Source organism: Branchiostoma lanceolatum, chromosome 8, assembly GCF_035083965.1.
Source record: "Branchiostoma lanceolatum isolate klBraLanc5 chromosome 8, klBraLanc5.hap2, whole genome shotgun sequence".
In the NCBI taxonomy this organism is placed as follows: Eukaryota; Metazoa; Chordata; class Leptocardii; order Amphioxiformes; family Branchiostomatidae; genus Branchiostoma; species Branchiostoma lanceolatum.
This window is the reverse complement of record NC_089729.1, coordinates 3,154,926-3,171,565: the sequence shown is the minus strand read 5'-3', so window position 1 is coordinate 3,171,565 and position 16,640 is coordinate 3,154,926. Positions and strand designations below refer to the sequence as shown.

Sequence of the window (16,640 nt, the reverse complement as noted above, 5' to 3'; positions counted from 1 at the left end):
CGTTAACCAAGAAATTAAATTGGTGTGGCCTTAAATGGGAACACAAAGTCAAATAAACTGGTCAGATAGATATAAAGTTGTTACATAAAAGTCAAATAGTCTTCCACTGATCACAGTTTTCAATGACTACATTCTTACCAATGTGGAACAACCCCTTGTCTTCTTCATGGATTTCTTCATCTATCTCGCCGGCATCAACATAGAAAACTTCTGAAACTAAAGGAGAGACAGCTTGTTTAACTTCAGTTTTAACCGCTAAGTGTAGACAATTCCGAGATCAAGTGTAGATACGCCAAAAATAATTACTCAAGCAACTGGATAAAATTTTGAAACAGACGTTTCAGACAGCATCCGCTGTCTTTCATCAGTGACTAACGATAAGGATTGGAAAGCCAGATTTATACCAAAACTCTGAATAGATATGTTAATGGGTTAAGACAATCTAGGATGTCTTGACGTAGTCTTCAAAAGAAGGTTAATTCAAGACAAGGTTAATGCTAATAGTTCAATTAGCTACTGACGTTTTAGTACAGTAACTACATGTAAATGTTGTTCGTCCTTGGGTGTGGGTGGTGGGCAGTGCATTATCCAAAGTGTAGATAAATGCAACTGCTGTACATGTGGCTATTTTCTTACTAACCTGTCTCATGTACTGGTTTGCTGGCTCGATCGTGTTTGACTCCCATGGAGGGAGGGGCAGAGTCTGACCTCTGGTAACGGCTGGCAGCTGTATACTCTGCAGGACAAACATTATCAAACAGCATCAGACATGTCACTGATGATGTCAGAGAGTAGAACAGCTATCAAACAACAATAACCAACTTTTACACATTATGTTTATACACTTATTACTAGATGGTACGCATGCTATGCTAAGCTAGAATGATTTGAAATTTCAAGCATAGTAACCTTGAGGAACATCTTTTACAGAAAAGACAAAATACACTTTCAAAGGGCTACTCCTTTTTCTAACTGATTACAACTTTACATGTCATGTATCTGTGGTGCATTTTGCAAGGACTCGCTTTGGATGGCTCTGACTGTACATTTTCAAAGAGCACTCTGGTTCAAAAGTAACACAAGAAAGTAGCTTGTTGAAAAAGGAACATCGTACAATCATGTATTTAAAAAATTGCTTGAAAGCATGCTACGGCTGCATATATGATAAGAATCAACAGAGGGCGCTGTTGAGAAGGGACGATGTGGTGCATTTTGCAAGGTCTTGCTTTGGATGGCTGTGACTGTACATTTTCAAGGAGCACTCTGGTTCAAAAGTAACTCAAGAAAGTAACTTGTTGAAAAAGGAATATCGTACAAGCATGCTACAGCTGCAGATATGATAAGAATCAACAGAGGGCGCTGTTGAGAAGGGATGATGCCCAGACCTTCTTCCTTCTGCCCCAGCAGCAGCGTGGCGATGTCTGCCAGCGGGAAGTCCTGGTCGGGCTGCACCAGCCGGGCGTTCTGGATCCGCATCATCCAGGCCGTGTTCCCCGTGGGGCGTCGGATCAGGATCTCCGCCCAGCCCTGGCACCAGCAGTTGCACTCGTACCGACTCACCAGCTTGGTGGGAGAACTCTTGTTCTTGGGATTCATAGCTACAAACATGTACAGTTGTGTCAACAATAGTGGTGCGTACCTAAACCCGAGTTTAGGTTTAGGTTTGGACTCGAGTCCAGAGGTTTAGGTTCAGGTTCGGACTTGAAAGTCTGGACTTGAACCAATGGAATATGTGTGCTACGAATACTTTTTTTCCTGTTTCATGTAAAATTGCATATTGGCATATATTTTACATGTAATTTGAAAACTATAATATGCGGAATTATATACAGTCAGTAATTAATGCAGAAGTTCAGTTATAAACAGAAAACAGCAATGTTTTCATATTTTTCCAGTGCAAATTTCACGATTAAATCAAAAAGGAGTGTGAAAGCGAGAGATTTTTTTTTCAAGTCCGGACTTGTTTCCAGATGTTAAGTTTTTTTTGGACTTGAACCTAAAGGTTAGGAACAGGTCCGGGGTTTAGATACGCTCCACTAGTCAACAATGTTGTCAAAAGATGTCAGACCAAATAAATAAAAGGCACAATATTCACCACAAGCAGCCTGCTAATTACAATGTATGTACATAGAAAGTCAGCTTTTCTTAAAAACAGGCCATGATGTCACACATTTTTGAGAACCCTGATATCTTAGCAGTGTGCAAAATCCAACCAAAATGTCCTGTACCTGGAGAAGGCTGGTCCTTGGGGATATCTGGGAGGATCTCTGCTCTCCTGCCCACATAACCTGCTGTCACACCTGGGGCTTCCTCAGGTGTATCCATCCTTGCCTCAACCTCTCTCTCCTCCGCCTCCAGAACCTCCTCCCTCTCCTCCCCTCCACTGTCCTCCTGGATGGTTGCCTTCTCCTCTGCCTCCATCTGTGTCTTCTCTGTCAGACCCTGGCTGAAGAGCTGAAACTCCTCCTTCAGCAGGGACATGGGGGTGGGCGCAGAGCTCAGGTACCTCCCTCCTGACTTGGACCGTTTCCTCTCCCTGAGCAGACCAATGGCATATGAACACATCAACATGATTTCCAAACTTATGGCAACATCTTTTTTGACTGTTTCTGTAGACAGACTTTACTGAATGGGGCTGTCTCCAGCTTAGATTTTTTTTCAAACCCACACGTTGTCTGAGAGCCCATGTTGTTGATTTTGGTTATTAAATCAGTCATTTTAAGCTTATGAGGATACATTTTCATGTCATGTTCAGATTTGTTTAAATGCAGAGGATGCAAGTTTTGTTGTCCCAATAGGCAAATTTCCGTCTCGGGACGGAGGGACGAGTCCAGGAAACAGTCCACACAGGAGGTAAACCACTGTTCATTATCTCCAGTTGTGTTTATATCTCCTTGCACTTTGACATTGTACACAAAGGACAGGAGGATACATTATTGCCAAAGCAAACATGAAAAGGTTGCCAAGAATAACTGCTTTGATAGTCTCAATGGAATCCACTTTCTAAACTTGCAAGGCTGATGTCTAGTGATGAGTTCGAGGGATTAATGGTGAAGCCACACCGAATGGAATTTCAACGACTCCAATGACTATTGAGAATTGCAAGTCACTCTTGCACACACAATCCTTCAGGGAAAAGCGGAGGGTGCGCGGCCGCTGGGACATCCCCGTCGGTCGTGGATCACAGATCTAAAAGAGTGGACCGGTCATTCAGCCAACCAGATGACCAGACTGGCGGAAGACCACCAGCAGTGGAGAGCTTTCACTGAGAGCTATGCTGCCCCGATGGCTGACTAAGCTATGGGAGAGAGAGAGAGAGCTGACCTTTTGCTGTCAGCTGGGGGTATAGACGGCGATGTCGTCAGTGTCTCCAGCTTCCCAGGAGCCTCCTGGGTTCCCTTCGACGCCGAGTCTGACCTCTCACGGAACTCTGCCTCCACATACTCTTCAGTCGTCACCGGACCTGCATTTGGGAATGCAGCTCATTATGTATAAGCAGCAACACCTGTGCTGCATTGCTATGTGAACCAGTCAGAATTGCCTTGAAGAAGTTGACAGATGGTCACCGAAACGTCGGTGGAATAAATCTCTTGGTTGTGTAAAAAGAGTCTTTTTATTCAGTACAGTCACTGTGTGTCTTTTCCAAATTTACAGGTACTAACACACTGTCAGTAGTAGACCATTTATAGAGAAATGATTACTTTTAGCCTCAACCACAGGCGGCTTGTCCTCCTCAAGGTTGAGAAGGGAAGCGCACTTCTCACAAACTCCGTTCTTCCTCATCCTCAGGCCTCCTCCGCTGGTGGTCACGGTGATGAGCTGGTTGCTGAGCAACCATGTCATTGTCTGTCCACCAGCCAATAAGAATTCAGCAACAGGTGATCTTCAAAACAAAACAAAAGTAGATGGAGGTTTGATAGATGGCAAAGGTTGAATGTACAATAATATCAGTCTTTCCCATTGATAGAATTGTTGCAAATAATATGTCAATTGAAAATGTAAATGGAAGAGATCACTCTTAATTCCTGATAGATATAAGTGTGCATTTTATTCCTTTTCTTTTAAAGAGGCTCTTATCTTTCTCAAAATATACTACAGAAGACTTCCTCTGCTATCTTCAGTAGCTGGTCTAAGATATTGATATTATGGAATGCTACAACACCTGGGAGTAAGATCTAATTACTGATTTCTATCACAAAGTCTAAGGTTTAGGCCACACCAATTTTATTTCTTGGTTAACGGAATTCTAAAAAAAATGCTAGATTGGAAAATCAACATGAAAACAGAATCTCAGAGGAAAGTCCGTACTTTGGTGCACACAGTTTCAGGGAGTGAACAGGGTCAGGTGCAAGTTTTCACCCCAGCCTTCTGTTTTAATGATGTCCTTGTGCTTAACCAAGAAATTGAATTAGTGTGGCCTAAATGATGTTTCCTACCTTTTAGGAATAGTGGAGCAGGTAGAGAAGGTGTATCTGGCCATCATGTCCAGACATGTCTCCAGGAGTTCAGTGTGGACCTTAAGTAAGGTTTCCTGTCTCTCGTCCACGATCGGGCCGTGATCTGTTCCCGACTGCCGTGTCTCGCGCCTAGCAACACGGAGGGAACTTTGTAAGGTACGAGGTGGCAGTTAGACCAGAGGAGACCAAGTCTGATGCATGGCTGAATAGAATAATGTCCCTCTTATTCACTCATGCAGTCCTCTACTGAAATAGCCTGGAAACCATACCATCGGCGGCTCCCCCATATCTCTACAGCGCTGGGAGTGACCCCCGCCCACCCAGAGAGCTTAGCCCGCTCGGGGTGTTGGTTTATGGCCTTGGATTAAATCAGTTCGCTGGCGGCGAAACTACAGTGGCTGGGAAGCTCTATATGGCAGCTAAGAAGACAATCTGACAGAAATGGGTCAATATAGCAGACTGGGCCTGGTAAAACACACCTAAGCCAACCCGTAGAGACTGGTGACCAGGCTACTACTGAAATGATGAGTGCTAAAAAAGATATCTCACAGCACATGTGCTAATGTTACATGTACTACAAACCAGTAATCCAATACTCTACCATTTACTGTATATATTGTGCTTGGCGGTATCCTTGTCCTTTAACATTATGAGACATTTCTGAATTGCTGATTTTACATATCAACATGCTATCAAAAGCAACATTGTTAAAAAAAAGTCTTAATTGCCATGCCACAGACTTGGTCATATCTGGAAGCATGAAAAAAAAAAATGTCTTAGGCCACACCGTTTTAATTTCTTGGTTAACGGAATAAAAAAAAAATGCTAGTTTGGAAAATCAACAGGAAAACAGAATCTCAGAGGAAAGCCTGTACTTTGGTGCACACCATTTCAGGGAGTGAACAGGGTCAGGTGCAAGTTTTCACCCCAGCCTTCTGTTTTCATGATTTTTTGTATGCTAAAATTAAAGAAAAGTCCGTTAACCAAGAAATTAAATTGGTGTGGCCTTACTACTGTATATACAATCATGTATGATGAAACAATAGTGTAAGGGAATTGACAAGTTATGAGAGGGTTTCTGCTGTGATGCGACTTGCAAGCATTGCATGTCAACATGTTTACTACATAATATAACATATACATGATTATGATAAACATATAAAGTATATGGAAGCAGCTGCATGGAACAGACTAATGGTTACAATTTGCGGCATGTGCGGCACAGCAACACTAGATGTAATAGTTAGATCCCGAGATCTGGGTTTCTTAGTGGATTTGGTACTGCTCCGCCCACCCGAGGAGTTGTTGGTTCCCGAGGGCGAAGCCCGAGGGATGCCAACAAACTCCCGAGGGTGGGCGGAGCAGTACCAAATCCACTAAGACACCCAGATCTTGGGATCTAACTATTTTAGAACCCGATTGTCTTTCCGAAGCAAATAATATAAATACATATATTGAAAAGGACATGTATTTTTGTTGACTTTAAGGTGTTTGAGGAGAAATACAAGAGGAAGAAATTGAAATGTAGAGCCTTCTTGACCAGACCGTGACAAATTATCTGGCACCTCTGTGGTGGTGGGACCAGCCTTGTGTGTTACTGGTTACAAGAAAACAAAAACTGGCACCTTTCTGGGTCAGGCCCTGGTGGTCTCCCAAGGGGTAGGGGTGTACTAAGTAACGAATAAATTGACTAAGTTGGAGACGCCCACAATTTTATCCAATCAGGTTGATGGAACTTCACCTACTGGTGGGCGTCTCCAACTTAGTCAATTTATTCGTTACTTAGGGTTAGAACATGGCCACTACCCCTCAGCCAATGAGAGCCCTTCAATTACTGTGACTATATCTCAATAGTGCAGAAAAAGTGTGGTACTAACAAAAAAGTGTGGTACTAAGTCATTTGCATACAAAAAAGTGTGGTTCTAAGTCATTTGCATATTATGCAAATGACTTAGTACCACACTTTTGTTGTTAGTACCACACTTTTTCTGCATCACTGCTCAGGCCTGCCCACATGAGACCTGGGTCACAGTGTCAGCTAACTGCCAAGGGGGTAGGGAGGGTTCATTATTTGATTCACATAAGGACATCGTTATATTACAGCCACACAAGAACAAAAGTATCAAACTGAATAAAATCTTTAAAGACTAATAGGCACAAATTCAATCGTTACAATGAAATGGAAAGTCAAGTTAATAAACAGTTGGGAAACTGGGAATCAGAATCACAATTTTTGGATTTTTTAAAAGAACACACATAATGCTCTCAACTCAAACAGTTCCAGTACTCCAATGAAAAGAAAAGGAACATTTTAGTAACTCACAGTTAAAAAATCCCAGTTCAAAATCTGTATGTAATATTTTGAGACCACGGGGATGAATTGTAAAAGAGAAACTTTGTGGTAGTGGCCAGGTTCTGAAAACAGATAGGACATGTACGAAGCTTGTTTACAGGTCATTCTGCTTCAATAATACTTTTTTCCCTTTTGTTAGTATGATATGCTGAAAACAATATCTTTGATTCATATTGATAGAAAGAGAATCTTCGGGGATGTGGCCATGTTCTAAAACAGTTAGGCCATGGCCTCGGCCTTTCTATGCGAAAATAGTGAAGCTCCCCCACTCGGGGCTTCCAGACTCCCTCGGCTTCGCCTCGGGAGTCTAGGAAGCCCCTTGTGGGAGGAGCTTCCCTATTTTCGCATAGAAAGGCCTCAGCCATGGCCTAACTATTACGTAGCCCTTGGGAGGCCACACTATGTGGATTTAGTCACAAGAAATGCACGCTCCTGATTGGCTGAGGAAAGACGGCCGGGTTCTAACTTGTAAATAGCAGATTGTGACTTGGACAGGGATTGCTTTGTTTTCTCACTAAGTATTAGTTCAAGGATGGGCGGGCGAGTTTGTGGGGATATATCAGAGCCCCGCCTCCCGAGGAGGTTGTTGGCGTCCCGAGGGCGTAGCCCGAGGATGCCAACAAGCTCCGTGGGAGGCGGGCTCTGATATATCCTCACAAACAAGCCCGTCCATCCTTGAACTGATTTAGAGCACAGCCATCTGTCCGAAGCAAAGCTAAGCATACATATTGGGAAAAAGTTTGACATATACACTGAAACAAACACAATATGCCAATATGAATGTTTGGGTTTGTGAGTCTCTTTTTCTTAGAATAATCCCCAGTCCACATGTGGTTTTACTTCTGTGGTTCAGTTGAGGTGACAGGCGAGTACCAAGGAGTGACCATTATTTCCTCTCCCTTGAGGCAGAGGTGCTATAACCAACCTGGGATCTGGTCTCAGCCAATGGAGAGCCAGACTTTCTGTTCAAGCACCTCTGCCTCAAGGGAGAGAGGTGCTCTAACTAACTTTGGCTGTGTATGTGGATTTCAAACAGCAAAATACCCGCTCCTGATTGGCTAAGGACAGATGGCTGTGCTCTAAAAAGTGGTGGAGGTAGAGCTGTGTACCAGCACACTGTACCGATACAGTACCGGATACAATCAATTAGGTACAGGTCCAAAATACCAGAACCCTGGTGGACTGGTACTGGACGGTACTAATCAGGTCAAGTCTGACTCAGGGGATGGCCACTTTGACAGATAAAATTACTATGATGGCCACTTTGACAGATAAAATTACTATGAAATTACAGTGGCAGTGTACTAAAGCCACATCTATACTATACTCCAGCACATAAAACACATTTGCAAGGCTGGAGTCAAATTTTCATCTGTGTTTTCATAAAAATAATACCGAGCACAATTGAATATTATGTTGTTACCAGTTCAAACATGCATTTGTCCTTATTGAAAATCTACCATTTTCTGAACAAGTAGTTTAGGTACAGGTTCAGGTCCGGACCTGTACGTAAACCTGTGTACCTGTACCAGTACCTAAATTTTGTTTAGGTACACAGCTCTAGGTGGAGGTGCTATAATCTATAACAGTATGGCAGAGACACATCGCAAATACTGTGATCTTATAACTAGCAGTGCAGTGTGGAGCATGCAGCATTCATCTTCTGGCTTTTACACAATTGTTGGAGACTTAGTGGATACATTACTGGGGAAGGACTGTATGTTAAGTGATGTTTCTTTAGTGTGAAGAAGGAAAAGGGTTTAATCAAGGAGGTTATATAGTCTATATAACCCCCTTGGTTTAATATTGTGATGCATCTGCCTACATGAATGTAGGTCCATAATTGTTGCTTGTGGGATTTTAGGCCACGCCATTTTAATTTCTTGGTTAACGGAATTTACAAAAAAATGCTAGATTGGAAAATCAACAGGAAAACAAAATCTCAGAATTTTGGTTCACACAGTTTCAGGGAGTGAACAGGGTCAGGTGCAAGTTTTCACCCCAGCCTTCTGTTTTCATGATTTTTTTGTTGCTAAAATTTAAAAAAAAATCTGTTGACGAAGAAATTAAATAGGTGTGGTCTTAGCATCAATTCTTTATTGAAGTCAAGACATAAAGAATGTGTTCTGAAGATGGCAGCACTTGGACAAGAAACATGGGGGGGGATGTACGATGTATATTTGAGGGAAGGGAAATTGAAATCAAACACAGACATTGTTAGATCATAAGTTCAGGATGGTGGTTAGCCTGGATACCAGGCCCCCAATCTCTAAAATATATATCGAGTCACTCGATATATATTAGAGATTGGAGGTCTGGTATCCAGGCTAGATGGTGGTGCAATATTGTATAATATACTGTGAGTAATGAAATTCTGATTCAAATAAGAATAAAATAAAATAGAGGTTGAAAAAAATTCGCACACAACAATCCATGCAACATGCTGTCCATGCTGTAATTGAATTTATGCCTATCAATATGAGTTATGTGTTGCTTTTATACATGAAGGTTATGTGAGGAGTTTTTCTTATTGAATACTTTAATCTTACAGCATGCAGTTTGGAATTGTGTAAATAATTAAACAAAATAAGAGGTGGAAATGAAACCGTGACGTTTTACCAGGTGAAACTCCGTTCCAACTGTAAAAGCTCAAATTTGGACTTTGGGCTGGGTCTGAAGCTACAGTATGGCAAGAAAGGCAAAAGGCAGTGAAATCTGTACAACAGCAAGCCATGTCTCTCCTGGCAGTGCACTGTGACATCACTGATGACATGAGCCCATTGAAATATAGAATTGACAATTCATGATCTTTATATTTTGAGTGGCCAATGGAAGCAAAAGCTTTTCTTATGAAAATACTTGTGGCCCATGTAAGCATTGTGTCAAAGATTATAGACAAACAATGACCACCAAAGTGTGTCGTACACCACAGGAAGAAGATCACTGGGAAGTGGACTGATCACGCAGAATCTGATAATCAGAAATGATTGGTGCAAGCAAGGAGGTTTTATATATAAAACCTCCTTGGTGCAAGTGCAGTTTCAGCTGTAATCATACATAATTGGGAAAATATAGGTGAGGTGATGACAGTAAAGAAGCACCACAGAATAGTTTGCAAGTCTTGACCAAAGTTTTCTTCAGATCAAAGCACTGAAGGAAGATTTTTGCACTGAGTCTAGGGCCTACACATGTACATGTATAAGTCATACATGTCGTGATGTCGGTCTACAATTATGTGATCTTACTGCTGTGGAATTCACACACAGAAGCAGCAGCATCATAAGAGCAATGACTACATGATATTTCCTGAATGCATCTGTTTTACTTTAACCTCAATGTTGATGAATGCTGTTGTATGTCAAGAGTGAAAAAAGAAATGTCATTTCTGCACAAACAATATTGCTTTCGACTTCTAATAGCAAGTGGTTTGAAATTGGTAACATTTCTACAGCCTAAATCTGTAAGATCAGGCTCCATCAAAACATGTTACTTCTAACAGTGTCATAGAAAAGGGCTCTTCCACGGCAAACACACATGAATGTAGAGGGCAAGATTCTAGACAGTTCTACAACAACTTGCTCAGCCTGTATTTGAAAAACTTTGTTGTTTGAAATGGCCACTGAAAGAGATTGACCTTGCACATTATTCCTTTTTTCAGCTGTTATCATAACAATGCAATTGTGAGTAGTGCTTTCTTTTTTCTCTGACTGGAGCTAGGAAACAAGATTCATGATAAGAGATGTACAGGTTTTTTTCTAGAAAAATTGAATAAGAGGCGAGGGAGGCGAGGGAGCAAATTCTATGTATTTATGGAAGAATCAATCGTTGAGTGAAGGCTGTATGCTGGAGATTAAGCTAAAATCTGAATTCAACAAGGGGGAACTGGGCTGAAACAAGAGGGCGCAGTGCCCCTCTTTCCTGATTTAGATAAACCCCTGGATGTAGCGTCTGACCTTCTGGGCCTCTCGGTGAAGCTGGCGCTCCTTGTCCTGAACTGGTCCTGGGTGCTGGATACGGGGGAGTGGTGAGAGGAGGGGGACGACGCACTCCGGTCCTCCAATGGTACGTTAGACTTCAGACCCTGCAGCATTCAGAGGGTAACAGTCAGACTGCTGAGTCATTACTAACAACACTAAAAGTTTCACTTGTCCAGTCCTTGCACATGTCATTGTCTACCCCCTTTCTACCCTCTGTTTGCACCTGTTACTAACACTTGCGCAGCTGCTAATAATCCACTGAAAGGCGGGCTGAGCAGTATTGAAGATGATGATGACTGTCTCCATTTCTACACCAGAGTAACAAAGTTATTTCTTTAATTTCTTGTTTAAGATCAAATGGGAGAGAAACAACACTTAGTCTAGAAGAAACTGCAGCATATCATAAATAATGATCTAATCTTAATATGATTGAAGACCAAGTAAGGAAAGGAAAGTGATCTCGAACCAGTTTAGCTCAAATGAACTCAATGAACAGATGAGCTAATCTTCCACTGGTGATGACAGAGAAGACAGACGCTATGTACAGTATTTACAGGTTCATTGTGCCGGGAAGATTCCCCTAGCTCTTTTAGACAAACACAATGAACAGTGGACCACGGCTTAACGTCCCGTCCTAAGGACTGCGACCCTTTCCGGTAGCGTGCATGTCGGGTGAGCGACACAGCCGGGATCGAACCCTGGGCTTCTAGTTCCAGAGGCAAGATCGCTAACCATTGGACTACGCACACCACACGTAACAGTCAGACTGTTTCCATTTCTACACCACAGTAACAAAGTTATTTCTTTCATTTCTTGTTTAAAATCAATTAGGAAAGAAACAAGACTAAAAGAAACTGCAGCATATCATGAATAAGGATTTAATTTTATGACTTAAGATCAAATCAAGGATAACAAGCTGAAATTGAAAATGTTTGATATCAAATTCATATCTTAAGAACTGCAGCATATAATGAATAAGGATTTAATATTAATGATTGAAGACCAAGTAAGGACAACAAGCTGTTTGTATAATTTAAGTGCACTCTAGGTAGAATGGTGATTCTTTATGCGACGCTATAAATGGAGACCTGAATAAAACAAACAAACAAACAAACAAGCTGGAATGGAAAATGTTTATTATCTAATCTATATCTTAAGAACATAATGCCACACCAATTTAATTTCTTGGTTAACGGATTTTTATTTAAAAAAAAAAATTTTTAGAAAAAAAAACATGAAAACAGAAGGCTGGCCCATTTTTTTCAAATTTTTTTTTTTCTTTTGAAAATAAAAATCCGATAATCAAAAAATTAACTTGGTGTGGCCTAAGGGAGGTTCAGTAGACAGTTTCTGTTGCCCACCTTGGTGATGTACTGTACAAAACTACGGCGGAAGGGCAGTCTGCAGCGGATGAACCACATGGCGATCACGTGGTGCGCCATGGCAACAATGTACTGAGAAAACCTGCAGAAACAACAGTCATTAATCTATTACCTTTCCAGAACACTATCTGCACCAAGCATGATGAAGTGCATTTTTGCAATGGCAAAGAAAAAGTTTTAAAAAAATTTCCTTTGACAGAACCCTCTTCTGATAATTTTGCTAGGGATAATAATCTTTATTGCATGCATGTTCGTTTCCCAGGGGGATAAATGCAAGGAGGCTACAGGGGGCCATACATGGGGTAATTGAGAGAATAGAATAATGGGAATAACATTAACATTAACGTCTAATACAATACTAAGCACTAGTAATAGTCATCTCCTTTTGAGAGGGAACGCAAAGTTGTCTTACTTGAATGGGTTTGTGTAGGGCAGGGCGATGGCAAAGATGCTCATGTACTGCTCCTCCACGAAGTTGGCATACAGATGGGGCAGGCGAATCAGACCTGAGAGGGCACAGAAAAATACATGTTAGTATACGATTTAAAAAAAAACTTCAAGAATGTCTTGACATAAAACTGGTTGCTTATATGAGTGACTGTTTTAATGATTGTGACCATGTCTGAAAGCAGATGTTGAAATACATAAGTAGAGCAAGGGCAAGATTGTAACTTTAACCTCTAGCACTCTGAAGTAGCCGTTTGGCACCCAATTCCCTATTGGTTCAGGGCAGAGTAAGGCAGCAGGGAGAAGGTTAAAGGTACAGAAGTCCATACTGTACACCTGTAGTACTGTACATTTACCTGACAGAAACTCCAGTACAGGGATTGCCATGGCGACAGTGGCCGAGATCTGAGACAGGCGCAGGAGTACAGACGGCAGCATCCTCATCATGACATCCCTCATCTCCAGACTGCACACCGTCAGGGCGCACACACACTGCTGCGCACACTTGGACACCAGACCAGACTCCAGGCATCGCACAAGCTCTCTCTGTTGTGCAAAAACAAAAGTAGAGAACTGAGGTTGGCAAAGTATCTACAAGACTTAAAGATTTAAAGTTTAATGGAACAAAACACTTGACAATATACACTGACGTACACTGGTACAGTCATGTGCTATCTGAAAGGAACTCCAGCACAGTGATGGCCATGGGTACAGTGGCTGAAATATCTGTCACAAAAGTACAACATACAAATTCCATTTCTCCCCCACCAAAGGCTAACATTACACTGGGTAGTGGGGTATGTACAATGTAATTAAGACCCATAAAGCTGAATGTCATCACAGTTGAGTTAACTGCTTTTTAAGAGAGTAAAGCATCGATCAATCATAGATGCACTGATCCTGCAGTTACAGTTACAAATGTATGTCCTTTGATACAATAAAAGCGACCTCTGATGGTGAAATAAGGCTCCTGCCAATGTCATCACATCACGCAAATTTACACAATACAGAGTTTTCAAACTTCCTATGATCACTCTTGTGCTCTTCCATGCCATTGGATACAACATAATTAGGTACAGCAGAATACGTCATCAAAGGGTGACTTATTTATGGAGCAAAAATCCAGCATGCTCCACATGTTATACAGGTACTTGTAAATCCACTAAATTGACAGTAAATCATAGCCCTGTCAGACAGAACCTGGAGACATCAATCCATAGATTAGACTGGATGACAGACCTTTCGCGTGATGCGTTGATAACCCCTTTTGGGCGGGGAAGACCTAGTAGTAGGGATAGAGTTGGCACCCGGGAGCGCTTGGCAGCACAACTCTGATTTCTATCGCGCTAGAGCTAATTAGTGGGCCGTGTGTTATCTGTGGCGGCGGCGTGAGTTGCTTCCCCGGCCAAAGGATTAGTGCCAGGAGCGCGGTGGTCTGGCACCCAGGCTACCCATAGATGTACCAGACTGATTTATCTTTGTGAGGTTGGTGAGATGTCCTGACACATGCACTCTACCTTCACCCATGACCTGTACATTCTGCTTTAGTTCCTCAGCTGTCTATCAAAGTCTGTGTGCTGTCTGCTATCTACTGGACATGCTCAGAACCTACACTTCCTCATGTTCAGAAGTTTAAAGGCAGGAGGCAGCAGAAAAAAAGGGGAAGGTGTTAATACAAGGGCCAGCTCCAGACTAGTTCGTGAGTATGAATTGCAGTTATAATTACATGTATCAGATAATGTTGTAACGTTATTATTAAACTAAATAACTTAACTAAATAAGTTATCTAGTTTAATAATAATGTGACAACATTTAAGATAATTGCTAGCCTTCATTGCAGACTCCTTCTGGCTGTTCTTTTTCAAATTACCATTTTCTTATTACAATTTTTTTGTCATTGCTGGATGAGCAATGAGAAAAAACATGTAACAAAAAACGGTAACTTGAAAAAGAAAACAAAGAGTCTGCAACGGAGGCTAGATAATTACCATCATTTTATTTATCATTAAATGTTTATTTAGCATACTAAAAGATGTCAAATTTCAAACGACTTACATGTACTTGCATTCTAGCTGATAGTGAGTTTATAGAATTGTAAACTGACACAGAATTTAAAAATCACATAAAAAGCAATGACTGTAAAGCCTTCTTCAAGCACAGTTACATGTAAGACGGATTAACTCCTTCCGAAATGGTTGGCTTTGAGCCACATTATTTTCATGCCAACCTCCTGTAGGAAATACCTTGTAATAACATAATTAAGTGTCTAATTTGTTCAAACAAGATAATCTAAGCTATGAAGCCAATTTCCTGCTACATGTACTGTGCCAAAACCAAAGGTGCCCCAAAGGACTAACTACTGTATGCAGCGATTTGAATGCATGAAGCTCCATCCACCCACTCTTCACACTGCACTGCATCTTTAAAATTGTATTTTAAGGCCACACCAATTTAATTTCTTGGTTAATGGATTTTTTTTTAAATTTTAGCAAAAAATAAATCATGAAAACAGAAGGCTGGGGTGAAAACTTGCACCTGATCCTGTCCACTCCCTGACATTGTGTGAACAAAAGTACAAACTTTCCTCTGAGATTCTGTTTTCCTGCTGATTTTCCTATTTAGCATCTTTTTTAAAATTCCGTCAACCAAAAAATCAAAATGGTGTGGCCTAAAATTGTATTTTCACTTGATCAAAGTGGGGAAAGTTGTGCCTTTCCTAAGGGCACAACATCAACAGGACAAATCAGGGAACCCCGGATTCAAACCCGGTATCTCTGGGTTCTGGGGCCAAACACACCTACGCCACCCTGCCACTACGCGACCGCGACGCCACTTGCATTTGCTTTAGGTATTGTAAAACCTCACCTGGCCTGGTATTCGCTGTCATTTTCCCAAGAACTACACCTGATATCTAACCTGGTCTTCAAGTTTACACTTCATCACTATCTGGACTGAGGAAATTTTGCCTGCTGGTTAACAGACAATCCCACAATTCTTCTTCAAACATTTGGGATTAGGTTTGGGATTCAGAAATATGCTACATAATCTATTCAATGCTTGTCTGAAATAACACAGACCATTTCAAGCCTCTTGGAATGTGATTTTACTGGTAGACTTGTCAACCTTGAATTCTTGAGTTTACAGGGATTTTTACTTATCTGTTAAAGAAACACAAATTAAAGTTAGGCCACACCAGCTGAATACCGGTACTTTGTTCTTGGATAAGACTGATGAAATTTAAATCTAATGTGTTAGACGACACTATACAGAGGTAACAGTGTCAAGATACAAGATGCCACTGTCAGAGTCAGACGCTATGCTGGTTTGCATTATGTTAAAAAGTTGGCACACCAAGAAGAAAAGTGTAAAACAAAAGCCTGAATAAGAAATTTGATACAAATCTCCTTCAGTCAGGCTAAAAGGCTAGGACCTGTTGCTATGAAAATAGTAATAATATCATCATCATCATCATTGTTCATCCGGAATTACTCCGGTGAGATACAGTCAATAAAGTTCTTCCAGTACAGTTTGTCCTTCATGGCGCAAAATAATAATAATATAAGTATACAAAACAATCACTACTTTGTAGATCAAATCTTTACTTTAGTTATTCCTGCAGTCGTCTCTTTTACTTTCATCATTGAAACACACATGGAAAGGCTTTAGGACAGGAAAAGGAGGGAACATGCTCATGGATCACGAGGTCTGAACTTCGTGTGTGCGGCTCTCTTCTCCTCCATCTGCAGCCCAGGCAGCTGGGTACAAGAGGCCGGCAGATAAATGTAGCAGGAGGCGGCCTGGCCCAACCTTCTGATGACACTTCCTGATGTAGGGTACTTCCCAGGTTGTAAGCCACCTTGAACCGGAAAATTACCAACCTGATGTGTTTATAAATACAGTCCTAGGGGCTGGCTGAGTCTATCTGGGCAAGCAAAGTTGGGGCAAAGATGAAAAGTTATCTGAAAGGTCTGGAGCTACCATTTCACATGGGATAAACATACATGTACATGTAGCATTTCTCTGC

General features: G+C 41.4%; 1 protein-coding gene across 4 annotated transcripts in view; it reads right to left on the bottom strand.

Annotated features, from left to right (window-relative positions):
* LOC136440370 (tuberin-like) overlaps positions 1 to 16,640 on the bottom strand; it is a 61,983-nt gene that overhangs the window by 9,107 nt on the left and 36,236 nt on the right. For 3 of the 4 annotated variants that reach the window (XM_066436381.1, XM_066436382.1, XM_066436384.1), the window contains 12 exons: positions 12,973 to 13,162; positions 12,582 to 12,675; positions 12,149 to 12,251; positions 10,764 to 10,891; positions 9,430 to 9,489; positions 4,437 to 4,586; positions 3,702 to 3,883; positions 3,325 to 3,463; positions 2,229 to 2,536; positions 1,386 to 1,598; positions 641 to 736; positions 139 to 216 (listed from right to left, as the gene is read on the bottom strand). In XM_066436381.1, the coding sequence (XP_066292478.1) occupies positions 139 to 216; positions 641 to 736; positions 1,386 to 1,598; positions 2,229 to 2,536; positions 3,325 to 3,463; positions 3,702 to 3,883; positions 4,437 to 4,586; positions 9,430 to 9,489; positions 10,764 to 10,891; positions 12,149 to 12,251; positions 12,582 to 12,675; positions 12,973 to 13,162 (1,741 nt within the window). The remainder of the gene's footprint in view (positions 1 to 138; positions 217 to 640; positions 737 to 1,385; positions 1,599 to 2,228; positions 2,537 to 3,324; positions 3,464 to 3,701; positions 3,884 to 4,436; positions 4,587 to 9,429; positions 9,490 to 10,763; positions 10,892 to 12,148; positions 12,252 to 12,581; positions 12,676 to 12,972; positions 13,163 to 16,640) is intronic. The other variant, XM_066436383.1, reaches the window with a different exon arrangement.